Here is an 18,523-nt window from a genome sequence, read left to right as displayed (position 1 = left end):
CCCAGAAAGTATCCTGTCACAAGTGGGGCACTTTTGGGGTTCTTCTGCGGGAGGTTCTGGGTTTGAGGGGATGAGGAAGTGGCTCTGGTTATTTCCTTCTGTACCAGATCGGGAGGGTAGTTACGGGATGCGAAAGCTGTTTTCAGGTTGTTGGTGTAATGGTTCAGGGATTCCGGACTGGAGCAGATTCGTTTGCCACGAAGACCTAGGCTGTAGGGAAGGGACCGTTTGAAGTGGAATGGGTGGTAGCTGTCATAATGGAGGTACTGTTGTTTGTTGGTGGGTTTGATGTGGACGGACATGTGAAGCTAGCCATTGGACAGATGGAGGTCAACGTCAAGGGAAGTGGCATGGGATTTGGAGTAGGACCAGGTGAATCTGATGGAACCAAAGGAGTTGAGATTGGAGAGGAAATTCTGGAGTTCTTCTTCACTGGGAGTCCAGATCATGAAGATGTCATCAATAAACCTGTACCAAACTTTGGGTTGGCAGGCCTGGGTAACCAAGAAGGCTTCCTCTAAGTGACCCATAAATAGGTTGGCGTACGAGGGGGCCATCCTGGTACCCATGGCTGTTCCCTTTAATTGTTGGTATGTCTGGCCTTCGAAAGTGCAGAAGTTGTGGGTCAGGATGAAGCTGGCTAAGGTAATGAGGAAAGAGATTTTAGGTAGGGTGGCAGGTGATCAGCGTGAAAGGAAGTGTTCCATCGCAGCGAGGCCCTGGACGTGCGGAATATTTGTGTATAAGGAAGTGGCATCAATGGTTACAAGGATGGTTTCTGGGGGTAACCCCTGGGTAAGGATTCCAGGTGTTCAAGGAAGTGGTTGGTGTCTTTGATGAAGGATGGGAGACTGCATTTAGTGTGTGTGTGTGTGTGTGTGTGTGTGTGTGTGTGTGTGTGTGTGTGTGTGTGTAATGCATTCCCGAGTCATTTAAGGGACCCCTACACCTTTCACAATGGCAAACCATCTCTGCTATGATCCTGCCTAGTCAGTGGTGCGGGTCTCCCGCATCATTCCCTACGCCCCTTGGAGTATGGGACCTCATCATCATCACACCTTTCAGGCCTGTGCTGAAAGTCTAAGCAGTTGCAAACCAGTTTGTTACAGAATCAAATGAACCTTCCATTTGCCTCAAAACCAGAGTTCCATGATTATATAGAGGAACAATTCCACAGCCACTGAACTACATTTTAACAGCATGAGCACGTAAAGTTGTTATAGCCTTATTTACCAGTCATTGAAAGGTACTGAGTAAGACCTGGGAATCCAGGTTAACGGCATGATTTGTTTCAATATGGGTCATCACTGGTCATACCCTTTGCTCTTAGTTTGCTGCTGGGATGATCATTTAAACAGGCAGAATGAATGCTCTGTGCATACACTTTGTGGCTCTCCTTCTGATATTTTGCCAGTATTTGCTTCCAGAGTGCTATTATTCACTGTATGTTTGATTAACTGACCACACTCTTCCTGGATCTGCTTTAACCCTTTCATGGGCTGTGGGGGTATACTTCCCACTAAACGCATTTCTTTACAGTGTTTAAGGGAATATGTGTTACCATTTCTGTATGCTTCTGGTGTCTAGTGGTAGTCTGTTGCACCAGCTATAATTTCTGTTTGTTGTGAAAAATTGCTTTCAACTTTGGGAAGTATATAGCCCACCAAACAATGATGTTTTAATAGTTATTGGGAAGTATGGTTACCACCAACATAGTTTCTGAAAGAGGCTTGGAAAGTATACTTACCACAAAATTAATCTGTCATTTTTGGAGCTTGGGAAGCATACCTACCACCAACTTAGGGGTATCCCAATGCTTTTGGGAATACGTTTTACCATCTCTGTCTATGCCTGACATCTGGTGGTGGAGAACTGTACCAGATGCATGAAAACTGCTGCAACAATCAGTTGCTGTTTGTCATGGGGTCACTACTGTTGTCAGAACATGTTGCTCCGCTTCTGCAATATACATTAGTGTGACTTGTATCGGTTCATACCTGTATTGCGTGATAAAGTTTCAAGGATTGTTTTCATGTTGTGGTAAGTAAACTATTATTTTGGTAATGAATATTTCTTAAATAAATAAAAGAAAACATGAAATAAAAACAGCAAAGGTGTCACAATGATGTGTGCCACCATAGTTTTTTGTCCTAAAACACAAAAATAAAATTATCAAAAAATAAATGTAGTCAGTTGATCACATTTCAAATAGGATAGCAAAAAGTTATCATCACTGAGTATCCACAAAAAATGCAGGGTTAGCTTCGCATGGGGTCAAGATTTTCCAGTAGGAGAAGTGTATCACATTGACTCAACATCATTCTCAATTACAAACAGCTCCTTAAACTTGTATTCAAGGGAAATGTACGTGGTATCCCACTGTTTCATCTATACATGGCATCAGGTTCTATCACTTAAATGCCACTCACATTCAAGTGGGTGGATGGTTTGCATACCAGTCTTTTCTGGAAGAAAGCAACATCTGAGGGAAAATATTTCATATGTTTCAGGTAATTCTGGTACATTTCTGAGTGTTTTTCATCTAGTGCATCAACATACAACAGGTCAACAACAGAAAAATCAGTTTTCAAATCTTCACAAATTATGGTCCAGGCAGTCAGAAACTGTATCTGTGCCTGGAAACAGCATTTTTAATCAAATACCTTCCTGATTAAAGTCAATGAACTATTATCTCAAAATTAAATAATGTAAAGTGGTTTGTATAAAAGTACTGACAGATAACATTGGAAGTTCAAAACAATAATACATAAAATATCACTCCAAATAAAGTAAAATCCACTGGATAACCACAGAACATATCTCGTACATAGACCAATTTGAGGAAAAATTTAGATTTTCTATAATGAAACAGAAAAAAGAAGGGAAAAGATAAGCAAAGAAAAGAAAAGACAACAGAGTCACCTTCAATGAAACTGAGTAAAATAATGTATGAGAAATGGAACAACTGTAATGAATTACCAAACTGCATATGAAACCTAAAACTTATGTTGTCAGAGAAGAGATAAGAAGTTAAGTAATTTACATTAATTTCTGTCTCACTTGCAGTACAGTTGTATAAAGTCTACACACAGTTAGAGAGTGCACAAAATATCTTAGTCTGAACCTGTGCAAATGGCACAGTAGGGTAGGTGACAATGGTAGTGGTGGGGCCTCAATCTCGAACGACCTCCGTGCATTAGGGTAGGAGCACGTTGACTCTAGAGGAATGCGCCCATACAAATATCTCACAAAACTTGTACACTATGGCTAGTGAGTGTGCAGATGATTGTATTAGCATGTTATGTCAGTGTGGCTGATAATTTGACAAATATAAATGTTCAAGAACAGTCCACGGGTATACTGCCGGTTCATAGTGTCCAACGGGCACAATATTTCGGCATTCAGACATGTCGCCATCATCAAGTGCGCTGACAAACTGAGCTCCTGAGGGTGGGCGGCTGATTTAAATCCCCTCCCCCTGCGGGCCGCTCTCTCCACCGTGCGCGCCCGTGCACCGGCAGTTGCAAAGACGCGGGCGTCGGAATCTGTCGTAGCGTCGATGTGATTGCTATGTCCACCCTGGTCACCAGTTCGTACTTCTTGCTGAGAGTCTTCTTAATTTTATTCAATGCCGGGTCCCAGGGCTTGCTGAGATTGTAGCCACAATCTTGGTTGATAAGATCTTCCCTGGTGCGAATTTCGATAGCCTTCCTTATAACGCTGTCCCAATATTTAGAGGTCTGAGCTAGGATCTTGGTACGCCCATAATCCATCTCATGTTTCTCGGACAAACAGTGCTCTACTACCGCTGACTTATTTGGATATTTCAGTCGAGTGTGCCTTTGATGTTCTTGGCAACAATCTTCGATGGTGCGCACTGTCTGTCCGATATAAGTCTTCCCACACTCACAGGGAATTTGGTATATGCCAGCCTTCCTCAAACGGGGTCATCTTTCACACTTCCCAGTAATGCCTGTGTTTTATTGGGTGGGCAAAAGATGGTTTTAACTCGGTGTTTCTTTAATATACGTCCGATTTTTCCCCAATAGTGTGCAATTGTACGGAATAAAGGCAGTGGCTACCTCTTCTGCCGTGACTTCATCCATCTCCAGAGGTTGTGCTGTGGTGGTAGGACAGAGCGCGCATCTAATCTGCCATTCTGAGTACCTGTTTTTTTGGAACACGGTTTTGAGGTGTTCCAATTCCTGTGGCAGATTCTCTGCGTCTGGGATGCTGCACGCCCTGTGTACTAGTGTTTTTAGTACTCCATTCCTCTGAGAAGTGTGGTGGCAGCTGTCTGCATGCAGGTACACGTCACTGTGCATTTTCTTCCTGTACACACCATGGCTCAGGGTACCATCAGCTCTTCTCTTGACCATGATGTCCAGGAATGGTAATCTTCCTTCCACTTCGGTCTCCACAGTAAATTTGATGTTTGGATGTATGGAGTTCAGGTGTGTAAGGAAATCCAGGAGCTTGTCCCTACCATGGGGCCAGATGACGAACTTGTCATAGACATAACGGAAGAAACAAGTAGGTTTCCAGTTGGATGACGCCAAGGCTTCCTCCTCGAAGTACTCCATGTACAAATTTGCGACCACTGGCGAGAGTGGGCTGCCCATTGTGACTCACTCCATTTGTTTATAGTATTCCCCATTAAACAGAAAATACAAGATGGATTATGAGCGTACCAAGATCCTAGCTCAGACCTCTAAATATTGGGACAGCGTTATAAGGAAGGCTATCAAAATTTGCACCAGGAAAGATATTATCAACCGAGATTGTGGCTACAATCTCAGCAAGGCTTGGGACCCGGCATTGAATAAAATTAAGAAGACTCTCAGCAAGAAGTACGAACTGGCGACCAGGGACGTAGCAAGCACATTGACGCTATGACAGATTCCGACATCCGCATCTTCGCGACCGCCAGCTCACTGGCGCGGACGGCTGAGAGAGCGGCCCACGGGGGGAGGGCATTTAAATCAGCCGCCCACCCTCAGGAGCTCAGTTCATCAGTGCACCTGACGATGGTGACATATCTGATCGCCGAAATATTGTGCCCGTTGGACACTATGAACCGGCAGTATACCCGTGGACTATTCAAGCAAAAAATGTGCCGGGGGAAACTGAAGAATCACATAAATGTTCAAAATTAATAACTTCTCACTAAAGTACTAAAAAAGAGATAGTTTCATAAAAAAGTCCCAACCAAATCAAAACTAGTTGAACTATGTGCTAGCAACAGTAAATCTTGTAAAACAAAAGAAAAAGGTTTTAAAAATTGTTGTGTGGCAGACAACATTTCTTACTACTATACTGACAATGTAAACCAGATAACATATGTCACATGGAAATTATGTGTTGGTCCCATGAGAACGTGTTCATCAATATTACCTCTACATAAACTTTTCTCCTCCTTTTTCCACATCTTTCCTAAAGTAGTGAAGACATGAGACGTACTTGTTGCTGTGTCTTCCCTCTCTTTCTTTATTGTCTGGAATAAATAGCTAGTGGTTCCTGAAGCACTCTTAAGGAAACTTTTTAATGAGAATTTTGCTTCCTTGCTTGCCTCTTCCAACATAAATTTAATGACATGTACCTCATTGTGCAGAACTTTTCCTCCACCTGTAGCGCACAATGACTGCAGTGCCATCATATATAGTAAAGAGATAGCTGAGAGAATGCTTGAAGTGCACAGATCAGCAGGTGATAATCAACTGAGACAGCGAAGGGGTGGATTTGCCCAGCTCTCAGCATAAGAATGCATTTCTTCACAGAGGCAATGTTATTTTGCATGAACACTACATGTGCTGGAGACAATGAGAGCTTCATAGTCATAAGTAAATATAGGTTACAATATTATATAGCATTCATAAAGTCAAATTTGTTTTTAGAAACAAATGTTTGTGGTATTTCAGATTGGAAATTGGTTATGTGTATCAAGAAAGTGGAGAACCAATACCATTAAATGGCTGTAACCTTAAACTGTACCAACATGGGGAAGGTGGTACACCTCCAACCCATTATGGTTTTTCTTTTGAAGCAGGTAGGAATTTATAGTTCTCTATTTTACAGAGTGCTCTGTGAGGAAAACAGTAGTAAAATTTGAAATTTCCTGGCTGATTAAAACTAAGTCTGGCACACACTTTTAATCTGCCAGGAAGTTTCATATCAGCACACATTCCACTGCAGAGTGAAAATCTCATTCCAGAATTAAAATTTATTTGGATGTACTCACTATTGCTTACTTAAATACTAAAAGAAACACTAGACATTTACAAAATAACAAAACTGTATTGTTCACATTTGAAACTTTTCTCATCTTATAAGATATGAGCAAAAAGCTTGTATCAAATTTTCTATTGCTTACAACAAGTTTTGGTGAACTTGTTTCTGTTAACACACAATGGTCTTAATAGGACTGAAATGAAAGTGTATCCATTTTATAATAAATTGGAATTCTTCAATTTATGTAGTGCTGACTTTATTATTACCGAAATAATTTTTTTAGCTAGGAATTACAGTTCATTTAGAGTGCTATTTATTATGCAGAACATTAATCACAAACATACAGAAAAGGACAACCAATATGGTCTTAATGAGTACATTGTCATTTCTCTGAATGGAGGTACAACAAATAACGGAAGATGTAAGTAAGCAACACAGTTTATTCCTCCACAAGAAAAGACAGAAACATAAATATATATAACTTCAATAAATGGGCTAATCCTGCCAATTAGAGAAGTCCATGGATGAATCCAGCAGTCAGACTGCTGAATAGTAGAAAGCCAAATTCCAAGCAGAGTTGAAGTCCATATGAGGCTGATCTGAGTGGTGTGGCATTGATGTAACAGCAATAGTGTAGTCCAGGATGAGACGAGTGGAGTGTGGTGCCATGCATGCATATAAAGTTCTGATGGAATATGTGTATGCCCACCATTGGTGAGTCTGCAGTGGTGTGGTACAGCATAATTGGAGTGGTATCAGTGTGTAGCTATACGTAAGGGCACAGCAGCCAGTGTTGCTAAGATACCATGGAGGCAGCTCTGTGCAGGGGCCATGCCTACACTATCCAGGTGAGTGATGTTGCGCATTGATGATAAAACTCTCCTCCCTCCGCCCTGGATGATGGGAGCAGTGGGGAGGTCCAGGCAAGAGCTGACCCAGTGACACAGGCTGCAATGGCTGTGATCACTACAATGGCAGTCATGATGCAGGAACCCTGATGGCAGTGCCAGGCAGCTGGTACAGAACCAGCCATGGATAACTGCTGGGGAAGAAACCATCTGCACGAACATGCTCTGGAACAGAAAGATCTAGAGCAGGACCAGGAACAGTGTGAGAACTCAGCTGATTCTGGTGCCTGTGACAATAGTGGTCTGACCCGTCCCAGATATCTTAGGTTGCTCTGCCCATACGTTTTACCATAATCCCAGGTACCCATGAATGACCATCATTAAAGACTCTGAAATACACTTTAGCATTGGCTGGGAATTTTGTGGGAGATGGAGGATTGCAACATGGAGGATGGGAGAGATGCAGTGTAGTCTTGTGAGACCTGTCATGCAGAAGTTTAGCAGGCAATTTATTTCCCTATTTATTATACAGTATATGAGGGTTGATTCAGAAGTAAGGTTCCCAATGATCTCCAGCCACATGGGAAGGTGCAAGGTGAAATCCATCAATACCACTGTGTGCAGCTGTTCTCCCACACTCGATTCTGCCTGGCCGCACTTTGCTGCACTGCACAGTATTGGCTCAACAGCAATCCACAATGGAGGTGACCATTGTTGATACTGCCAAGTGTGAGATTCATTCTGTAGTTCGGTTTCCACATGTGAAAGGGTCTCCACTCATGGATATTCATAGTCAGTAGATACAAGTGTATGGCGATAAGTGGATGTCTGTTCAAAATGGTGCAGGGAGTTTAGTACTGGTCAGAAGGAGGTCAGTGATGAAGAATGGAGTGGAAGACCTTCTGTTTCATTTGCGGTTATTGAGATGGTCCAATGTGAAGTGCTTCAAAACAGAAGGAACACTGTTGGAGAACTTTTTGCTCAGATTACTGGGAGTTCTTACAGTACAATTGAAAAAGCTTTGACAGAAAAATTGGTGTATGACAAGTGTTGTGTCTGATGAGTACCACATTGCTTACAGCAGAACACAAGGAGAAATGCCTTCCTATGATAGCCCTTTCTTCAGAAGTGTCAAGAATATAAGGAAGGATTGTTGGACTCCATTCCTAAGGGAGACAAAGCATGAATGTTTCATTTCACTCCTGAAACAAAAGAAAAATCAAAACAATGGCATTGCCAATTGCAGAGAAGTTCAAACAAATTCCTTCTGCTGGCAAAGTCATGGCCACTGTGTTTTGGGATCATAAGGGCATACTGCTGCTCAATTTCATGGAACCTTGGACAGTAATAAAATCAGGCAGTTATTTTGAAACATTACAAAACTTCTGGTGAGCTACCCAGAACTGCCAGAGAGGACAACTGATAGCAGGTGTAACGTTGCTTCATGATAATGCCCAACCTTATGTATGCTGCCAAAGCCAGGAACTTCTGACAAACTTTGGTTGGATTGCCATGCCCCACACACCTTACAGTCTGGACCTCATGTGTAGTGATTATCTCTTGTTCCCAAGTTAAAGGAACATTTGGGTGGCAAATGCTTCTGGGGTAATGATGATGTCAAAGAAGAGGTGAAATACTTCCTCAGCAGATTGGCACTGGAGTTCTCTAATATGGGGATACAGAAACTGGAACACCATCTATAAAAATGCACAGAAAAAGATAGTGATTATGTAGAAAAATAGAGCTAAGTTTCTTCTTTCCTCAACAATATAAATTTCTGTGAGAATAAACAATGTTGTCTCTTTGTAAAAATGAAGGAAACCTTACTTCTGGATCAACTCTTGTATCAACAAGAACAGCAGCAGACCATTTTCTTTGGAGTGGAACTGCCTTAATTTTAACATCTGTGCCTTGAAGGTATGCATGAATCATTCCACTTAAGAGTGGGGTGAGAAGGGAGCTGATCTAATGTGGGTGATGCGTTGGCGTTACAGAAAGATGTGAATTCTGCTGAAGCTAGGTGTGGGCTATATCTGATACAGTGGTGGTTGATAATCCTTCTTGGCAGAATCATGCTGGATGACATTGTGGAATTCATAGAGACCACAAAAGAATATTTGGAAAAAGTGTCCACTGCAATAAGCCATTATAAACCCCCAAGTGGCCCTGCAAAACTGATGTGACATCACTGCTAGGGGGTGTCCACTTAAGGCCAGTCAAACAACTATTCATTTGGATCAGGCAGATTCTCTGTACATTCCTTGCAATGTGTGATCATGTGTCAATGTTCTTATCCATCCCAAGGCACAAGGAGTGCTGCTTGGCCAACTGCTCCATATGGGCAATGTCTCAATGTCCTTTATGAAGTAATTCTAACACCTGCTGCTGCAGTTATGCAGGAATCATACACACCAAGTGAACAGGGTCGGGTGCTAACACACAACTGAATTCTGGACTGAAAAGGCATCCTGCTGGGAAAACCAATGCTGGAGAGTCTCAGTGGGCAGCAGCATCCTATCCATGGGCCAGCCTGACCAAATAAACTGGTGAAGAAGCAGGAGGGCATCATCTTACCCTGTGGCCATGGCAATTTGATCGTAGTCAGTCAGAAAAGTAGCCACTGTGATTTCATCGATCTGGTTAATATCAAAGCAAGCTTCCTTGGAAGAGTCAAATTCCCCATTTAATATGACAGAAAGATATGGTAAAGGACCTGCACTAGTGTGGTGTGTCATGGGGCAATATAGAAACTTGCAGTTTTCATTGGCCAGGGTAAGTGATCAGTGTTGGAGTTTTTGTGTTGTCTGAGTGGGTAGAGGTTTGGCTGGGTGGAATAAACTGATGAGAGGATTGTGATCCTTTATCAGGGTGAATTTCTCTCTGTAAAGATACTGTTGAAACTTGGAAATGCCATAGACAATTGCTGTTGTCTGCTTCTCTAGTTGACTGTAATCACTCAAGCTTTGTTAAGCAATTTCAATGTGAAAGCAATTGGGCAAAAAGCGATTTCCTGCTGAAATGACCAGATGAAGGGAACATTTTTCTGTCTGAGAGCATGTAAGGGTGCAATGATCTGAGCAACATTAGGTACAAAACTGAAGATAATACATGATTTTCCCAAGGGCAGCTTGGAACTTGGTGAGATTCTTTGGGGAAGGGAACTACCAAATAGCCTGCAAGTGTTTGGCAGTAGAGCAAACTCCATGAGAGTCAATGGCATGATCAAGGTATTCTATTTGAGCACAAATAGAAATGCATTTCTCCTGATTGTACTGTAGTCCCACTTTGATGAGCGGTTGGAAGAGGCATTCCAGTTTGTGGAGGTGCGCACCTGGAGTACTGCTAGAGATGACAGTGTCATCCCGTTGGTTGGAGCAGGAGGAGACCTTTGACATCAGTTGCTCTAATAACCATTGGAGGCTGGCTGGAGCAGAAACTGATGCTGATATTGAAGGCAGTGGATATGAATCACACAACAGACTGCATTGACAGTGGACTTAAAATCTGCAGAATTGAGGATTGAGTTTTCTGACAATGACAAGGGGCGATGACCAGTGGCTGGCAGAGATGGACATGAAAACCCTCAGGCTGTGCAGCCATCCCAACTCTGCTGTATCCTTCTCCAAATTTGCTTGAGGACCATCTGTGTGGTATCTTTCAAGGTAATGTGGGAGGAAAATTCTTTCACTTTGCCCTGAGAGTCCTCAAAAGCTGATGGCATTTGTCACAGAGCTTTGTTATGCTGCCATGAGGAACATGGGAATTGATCATTGCCATATCACCTGAGATCTGGAGGCCAAAGGGGTCAAAGCCATTGGAGCCAAAAATGTCAGAACTGTCGTAAGAGTGAAGTGCCATCACTGGAATTGCTTTGATGGTAGATCTGTACACCATCTAAAGAAGACATGTGCTGAGGACTGCAATGTGTGATCCCCATTGTACATGTAAGAACCTGAGGAAGAACTTCAAGTAGTGGGAAACCGAGCTTTTTGAACATGGAACTATTGGTTATTGTAGCGGAAGCCCCAGTACCCAGCTGGAATTGGACATCCCAGTTCTCAACATGCAGGTGCATGAAAGGTTTCTTTGGTTCATGTACAAGAACAGAAGGATGCTAGGTACAATCAACAGCCTGGAATGATTCACAACTAGTAGAAATGCTGTAGCAGGTTTGAACTGTTAAAGACTCATCAGAAACCAAATGGTCCAGAAACATGGCATCATCAACTTTGACCCGGTAGACATCCACTGCATCAGAATAATGGGTGGCCATGTTAACACACCGGTCCCATAATTTCTTTCAGCAAATGTCTTGAATGTGACCAATCTTTTTGCAAAACAAACATTTAGTTCAGCAGAAATGAGATGTGTCCCTATTATGAGAGATTTGGCACTGAGGGCAGGATTGCAATTTGCTGCCATTATGTAGCTGCTGCAGGCATGCTGCAGTCTCTTTATGGTGGCTGGTAGGACTATAGCTACTTGTGGAGAAAACTGACATATATCAACAGCAGCCACTACAGGTGGCAACATTTCTAGCTCTGTGGTGTCAAACAATTCCCACACTTCGATTATACGAATGACATCCTCAAGCATAGGGTCTGATAATTTGAAGGCTTCCACCCAAAGTCTGGAATCAATAACATTTTGAACTATAGCATCCTTCAAAATGGTGCCCTGTACAACTTACCACAATGACATATGATAGCCACTGGCTATAGGACTGGGTAGCTTGGCACTCCATTCGGAACAACTTAGATTGGGCAGTGGTAGCTAATTTGACAAGGGCCACAATGACTTCCAGGAAACGAACTGATTCATGCTAAATAAGGGGAAAAAGCTTGGTACAAATGTGTAAGATATCTACACCAGCCCAAGAAAGAAAATATGATCACTGAACACACCAAAAATGTTGTAAGTGGCGAAGTGTTGAAATAGCTGCAATTTACTCATCTGCAGCAGCATCAAACGTGCAGGGCGCTGGAGCCAACTGGTATCTGCTGCCATTGTCATCAGTTTGGGTGATGTGTTGAAGATGAGCTTGCTACAGAAGCTGTTGGTCCTCAGATGCCAATGTCACCTTGTCCAGCAGCTGCGTGAACTGCATTGACTGAACCCTAAGAATTTTGTGGAACGATACAGTTTCCTCTTGTTGGACAGTCACCAAGGGGGGGGGAAAAAAAAAAAAAAAAAAAAAAAAAAAAAAAAAAAAAAAAAAAAAAAAAAAAAAAAAAAAAAAAAAAAAAAGGAGAGAGAATAAGCAACAAGCTATGATATATTGTGATTATGATCTCTCAGTTGCTTAACTTACTGCCTCAAGGTAAGAAAGGCTTAAACAAGTCATCCAGATGCAATACAACAACAATAACTACTGTCATTTTTGTGCTCAATGTATGTAACTATATATAAAGGTGTATAATTCTATATTTATGGATTTTAATTACAAGGTCAATATCACTTGCAAGTGCTTAGAAGGGGGATGTGTGTCCACTGGATGACTGGCAACCTTTTCACCTCAACGAAGTGCCCAACTATACAACACTAGTAGGAAGAGCCTCTGGTTTACAATGGCAAAGCCAGCCCATACTCTCTGAAATATGGAGGTATCACTGACTTCTTTTTGTTTCTCCATCTCAAATTCAGCATGAAGGCACACAATTTTACAGTTATTTAAAATGCACAGGTTTGCATGAGAAAGACTTTGAAATCGATCCTATTTCAATGCCTTCAGGTGAATGTAACATGTGACATAACCACTAGCCATGATTTAATAACTATCAGTAATGATTAAAGAATATTGAGTGTCTTTAAATACTCTGTCTTGAATTAAAAATATTTATTAGAACCAGTCTCACTAATTTTGAGAGATACCTTTTAAACAGCTAAAGAGAATAACCAAAAATGGTAAAACCTAAAATAAATATGTGGTATCATCAATGGGAACACCATGATGGCACCTGCCACCATGCAGCCACAGGTCACATGGCATGCAGTCCACAGCCAGCAGTTTCCAGCTCATGCATTGCACTGCCAAGCTGGATACTGCAGGCATGGCCTGTGCACGTAGCTGTCTCCAGGGTATCTTAGCAACACCAAATGGCCTACCCTCACAGAATAGCTAAACGCTGATGCCACTCAGATCACTTTGTGCCACACCACCACAGACTCACTGACAGCAGGAATATTCGTTTGTCACTAGGGATTTATAAGTGCACATGGCACCACACTCCACCAGTCTCATCCTGGACTATGCTATTGATGTTACCTCAATATCACACCACTGGGATTACCCTCATCTGGACTTTGACTCTGCTTGGGACTGGTCCTTCTTGGGATTTCTACTATTCAACAATCCAATGACCAGATTCATCCATGGACTTTGTTTGTTGCTGTCTCAATGGCAGTGCTAGTCCAGTTACTTAAGTTATGTGTATTTCTGTTTCTGTCTTCTCTTGTGGAGGAAAAAACTCATTTTCAACATAGTCAATAAGCTTTCTGGAAATGATACAGATTTTTTCTGTTCATTATGTGAGACTTTGGAAATTAGTCTAACACAATTTTCACTATCTACACATAAAAAAATAAAAAAAATTATTGAAGAATCAATTACAGAATTCCCATTTATCTTTTACCAATGTAACTCTCAGATTTTTTAAGAGTTCATTTCTAAAAATGAGAGGTTTATGGGTCCCCTACAGATTTCTCATCTTGTATCTTCACCACTCTTTCTCCTAATACTATGTGTCTGATATAAATATTTGTTCTTTTGTAAGGAATTTCTATCATAATCTTTCTGTGTCACTCCAAGCAGATTAGTTGCTGGATGTCAGTATATTTATAAAATTAATTCATATGCAAGGTGTGATTCAGAAGTTTCAAGACCGATTCATTTCTGAGTAGGGGAGTGTGCATGGACCAGTTCCGCGGGTGGGGTAACTAGTGGGGGGTTTCAGGGAACAAACTGATGCTGCGGCAGTTGCATCCAGAACCCTGGAGAGTGCACATCACTTGCAGCGTGAGTGTGTGTCACCGACCTTGGTCAAAAAGTGGGAGATGCGAATATGGAGTGGCACTTGGAGCAGTATTATGCGATTAAGTTTTGCGTGCGACTGAACAAAACTGCCACGGAGACTCTCGGTATGATTCAGGAGGCCTTTAAGGAAGAAGCCATGTCCTGTGTAATGGTTTTCATGTGTGACAAACATTTCAAAGATGACCATCGGAATGTTGAAGATGACGACCGCTCTGGGAAGCCATCATCAAGCCAAACAGATCAAAATGTGGAGAGAGTGTGGGAACTTTTAAACAATGACCGTCATTTTGGTACTAGATTAATTGCCAATGAACTAGGACTCAGTCAGAGTATGGTGTGGAGGATTGTGATGGAGAATTTGATGATGTGAAAAATGTGTGCCAAACTGGTGCCAAATGTTTTGTCAGTGGATCAGAAGAAACAGCACCAGGAAATGCTCCAACTGTTGAATGTTGATCCGAACCTTCTGGAGAAAGTGGTTACTGGCGATGAGACCTGGGTCTACAAGTATGATCCTGAGTCAAAGTGTCAAAGCTCATAATGACACACTGCTTCCTGATTGAAGCCCAAGAAAGCTCACTTGGTTAAAATGTGACAACACTGCCACAGCCGCCCTACAGCCCTGGCTTGACTCCAAGTGACTTTTTTCTCTTCCCCTGAATCAAGACAGGACTAAAAGGGAAGTGATTCAACTCGATCAACACCATCCAGCAGGCTTCGATGAGAGCCTTTGACAGCATGATGCCCGAGGCCTTCCAGAAGGGCTACGAACAGTGGAAGATGCGCTGGGAGCACTGTGTTGATGCTGAAGAATTTTAGTCCTCTGTAGTTAAATGTCCAATAAATTTCTAGTTCTTAGTTAAGTCTTGAAACTTTTGAATCACACACTGTATTTACTGAGCATCTCTTTCTAATGCCACACAGAATTGTGACTCATGATGTGATTCTCAAGGAACTGTGCAGAACTATAAAATAGAAGAAACTAAGTTTGGCTTAACCATTTACCAGATATCCCTTAACAACTATTAACCCCAGATCCTAATGCTTGGCTGAAATAAAATCAGCTGAAGGCACACATGTTTTTTCAATAACCATATATATTCTGCGAAATAGTTCATGCGTGAAAAGCCAGATGTCAGTGTCCAATGGGTAAATCACTGTGTTTCCATCATCTGGTGCACTGATGAATGGAATGCCTCAGAGCTGGTTCAGGGTTTATATCCCCAACAATCACCCCTTTCACTGTCCCTTACTCCAGGAGAAGTTAGAGTCACATCATGTCTATTCCACTGTAAATAGTTAATGAAAATAACTGAGAAGCATTCAATGTGAGATGATAAGACAGTCACTGACAGTAACAAAATTGTGTAATAGATTAAAAGTAAATAACACTAATGAGCTACTAGCAGTCAAATGAAATTGCTGATGCATAGTATTGAAAGTAGCAATTGAATCACTTATTTCTAATAGGATATTTTTCATATTTTCTTGGCATAAGTGTTTTATTGTGGTTAGTGTTTCTTCAGTGGTGGATTCATCATACAATGCTAAAGGGACACCTTTCTCACAGTTGGTCATGTCTCAGGAAGCCAACAAAATTTTCATTCATTTCTGCAAGGTTCCTTCCTGAGAGTAGTAGTTTAGTAGAGAACTGTGATTACAGACCCCATAGTAATTGTGGAACAGGTTTTAGATTTTAGCAGGTGGTGACCAAATTTCTGCAACACAGGGAAGCTCTTCATATAACCTTGAGGAAGAGAAATGGAATGTCAGTCAAAACCAGGGTTTAGTCCTGCTAGCTATTTTAAATTGAGATATAACTCAAATGATTCACATATGGTGATGACCTTTAATTTCATCAGAGCACACTTTGCCAATAACAATTTGCCAATAAAAAATCATTTGACTGTTCTTCAATGTCTGATGTTCAACAAAATGTTTGAATCAAATAAAAGAAAACAATAGTCTTCAGAAAGGTTGCATTACCCTTCCTCAGTATTCAGTGTACTACAGAAGTGGTCCAATCAAACATAAGAAAATAGCAGTCTTCAAGACAGTCATTAAATGCATCCCATACAAGTATGTACAGTATTATAAAGATATACTGACAGTTCCTGTACAAAAGGGCTAGCCAAAGACTAAAATACCACTAGATGTTTATACCTCCCAGCTAAAGTAGCAAAGTATGTGTTAGTTGTATATACACATACATTACATTACATTTATCATTTTCCATGGATCCCTTGGAGAGGAGTCTCTGGGATGTGGAAAGAGTCAAATGGATATTGTACAATTCTAATGCAGACAGAGTTATGAGCTATAATCCTTGTGAAGATATTCATCGATGAAGTAGAAGGAGTAGGCCAACAGGAAGTTCTTTCATTCACTCTGAAATTGATCTTTATCACTTACAAGACCTTTGATATGCTCTGGTAAGTTATTGAGTATATGAATATCCATGTATTTGACTCCTTTTTGTACCAGTGTTAAGCTTTTATAGTCCTTATACAGATTGTTTTTGTTTTTGGTATTATAATCATGTTTTGCACTATTTTGTGTAAAAAGAGACATGTTGGAAATGACAAACGACATCAATGAGTATATGTATATAAAAATAATGTTCTTCTAACACTCTAGTGTCTATATCTGTTTCTAAAAAAGATAAAACCTTAAATATTCTGGACAAAATAGCAGATTTCTGAAGTCATTGCTAAAATGTCCATAGAGATGGGATTTGTAGTGTTGTAACATTAATAATGTTTCAGTTGTTACAGGTTTTTGGGAGTAACTGTATATTTTTTTTGGCTCAATTGTGCATGAAACTCTAAAATCTATGCAACAACTTTACTCTTTGTTTGTTAAAAAATTAACTTGGCTGCTTTAAAGTCCTACTCTAGTTCTCTTGATAAAGATGTCCATACGTCTGATAACACTCCCTAAATATTGGTTTGCATTAAGTACACCATCCAATTATTTTACATCACTACCATAACTGACATCTGTTCCTGCAGTAATAACCTTTCCAGCAATTGATGATATTCTGACATAGAAAACATCATGGGTATGCCACTGAATTCATTAAAGTTTTTACCACTTTCCATTGGTCAATCAAACCTTTGTGCATAAAAGTAATATAGCTTCATTCATCTCAATGTTACCATTCCTAAAAGGAAGGGGAGCATTTCTCTTGATACATGAGACTAAGGAGTCTCATTAATGACTGATATTCATGTTACTTATGTTTATAACATCGTCTTTCTAATTGATGTACCTCATTCACCCAGTCTCAGTGAGATATCTGTCAGTTCCCAGTATCCTATAGACTACACATAAACTCACTTTCATATGCTATAACTTGTCTTAATTTGTGTCTGTTACTACATGATTGGCTGCAGCTTGCTGTTAACACTTAATAACTTCAATATTGACCATTGCAGTCTGTTCTTACTTTCAGCATCTACAGGATTCATCTCTTGAGCCAGAATTACAGAAGACTTCCTCCTATTTGTGTTATTTTTAGTTCCTTTCTAGTTTTTTGATCTGTACTGCCCCTCCTCACCTACTTTCCTTGAGCTACTATCAAAGTAATGACTGGGCCAAAGACCTTAACAGTTCATATCTTCTGTCACAAGACATTTTTGTTAGTCCTTTATTTTTGACAAATAATATATTCTTATTTTATTTCAATGTCATAACAGTTTTTAATTTTTATTTTAAAATTCTGTTTGAAATCTGTTCTTGTCACATTATAACATGATACTCCAAGACAGGGTAAATTTGTAAGTACAAAATTTTCTAGCACAGGGTAAGATGAAAGGTATTATGATGATAAATAATATGAAGGATTAGTAAATAATGGTAGAAGATATCAGTAAGATTTTAAAGTGACTTACATATTTTTGTTTTGTTTAATGTTTCAGGAGGAATGTGGTACCATGTTCAAGTAGAAATCTTTGAGAGATCTGAATTTTATATTGGTTGGGAGTGGGAAACACGTGTGGTGGAATGCCTAGGAAATTTTAAAGTGAATGGCGTTAAAGGCTGGGGTGCAGCTGAATGGCAGTACCGTCACATGGGGGGTCGTCCAGATGAGGTAGCTTCCAGTGATCCAGAATGGGCAAAATCCATTGAAAAGGCATAAATAATGTTTCAAAAGATTCAATTGTTATCTTGATGTGAGTGAACTGATTTGTATATTATGTTATGAAAAAGTAATTTTTGATCCATAAACAATGTAATTTCCATTTACAATTATTGAGTAATCATTGCAGCATTTGCATTGGATATCAGAAATCTCACATTTGCAACTGAAGTTTCATGAAGTGAAGTGCTTTAGTTAATGTATTACCCTCTTTAGTCAGTAGGAAATGGAACACGTATTTGGAGTGAGCAAATGACAAGATGAATAAAATGA

At 40.6% G+C, this 18,523-nt stretch overlaps 1 protein-coding gene across 1 annotated transcript in view; it reads left to right on the top strand.

Moving 5' to 3' along the window:
* Positions 1 to 18,250, top strand: part of LOC124722537 — a 99,857-nt gene extending 81,607 nt beyond the window's left edge. The window contains exons 8-9 of the mRNA XM_047247683.1: positions 5,919 to 6,046; positions 18,030 to 18,250. Of these exons, the coding sequence (XP_047103639.1) occupies positions 5,919 to 6,046; positions 18,030 to 18,250 (349 nt within the window). The remainder of the gene's footprint in view (positions 1 to 5,918; positions 6,047 to 18,029) is intronic.
* The last annotated feature ends 273 nt before the right edge of the window (positions 18,251 to 18,523 follow it).

This window comes from Schistocerca piceifrons, chromosome X (genome assembly GCF_021461385.2).
Source record: "Schistocerca piceifrons isolate TAMUIC-IGC-003096 chromosome X, iqSchPice1.1, whole genome shotgun sequence".
NCBI lineage: Eukaryota > Metazoa > Arthropoda > Insecta > Orthoptera > Acrididae > Schistocerca > Schistocerca piceifrons.
This window is presented reverse-complemented; position numbering and strand designations above follow the sequence as displayed.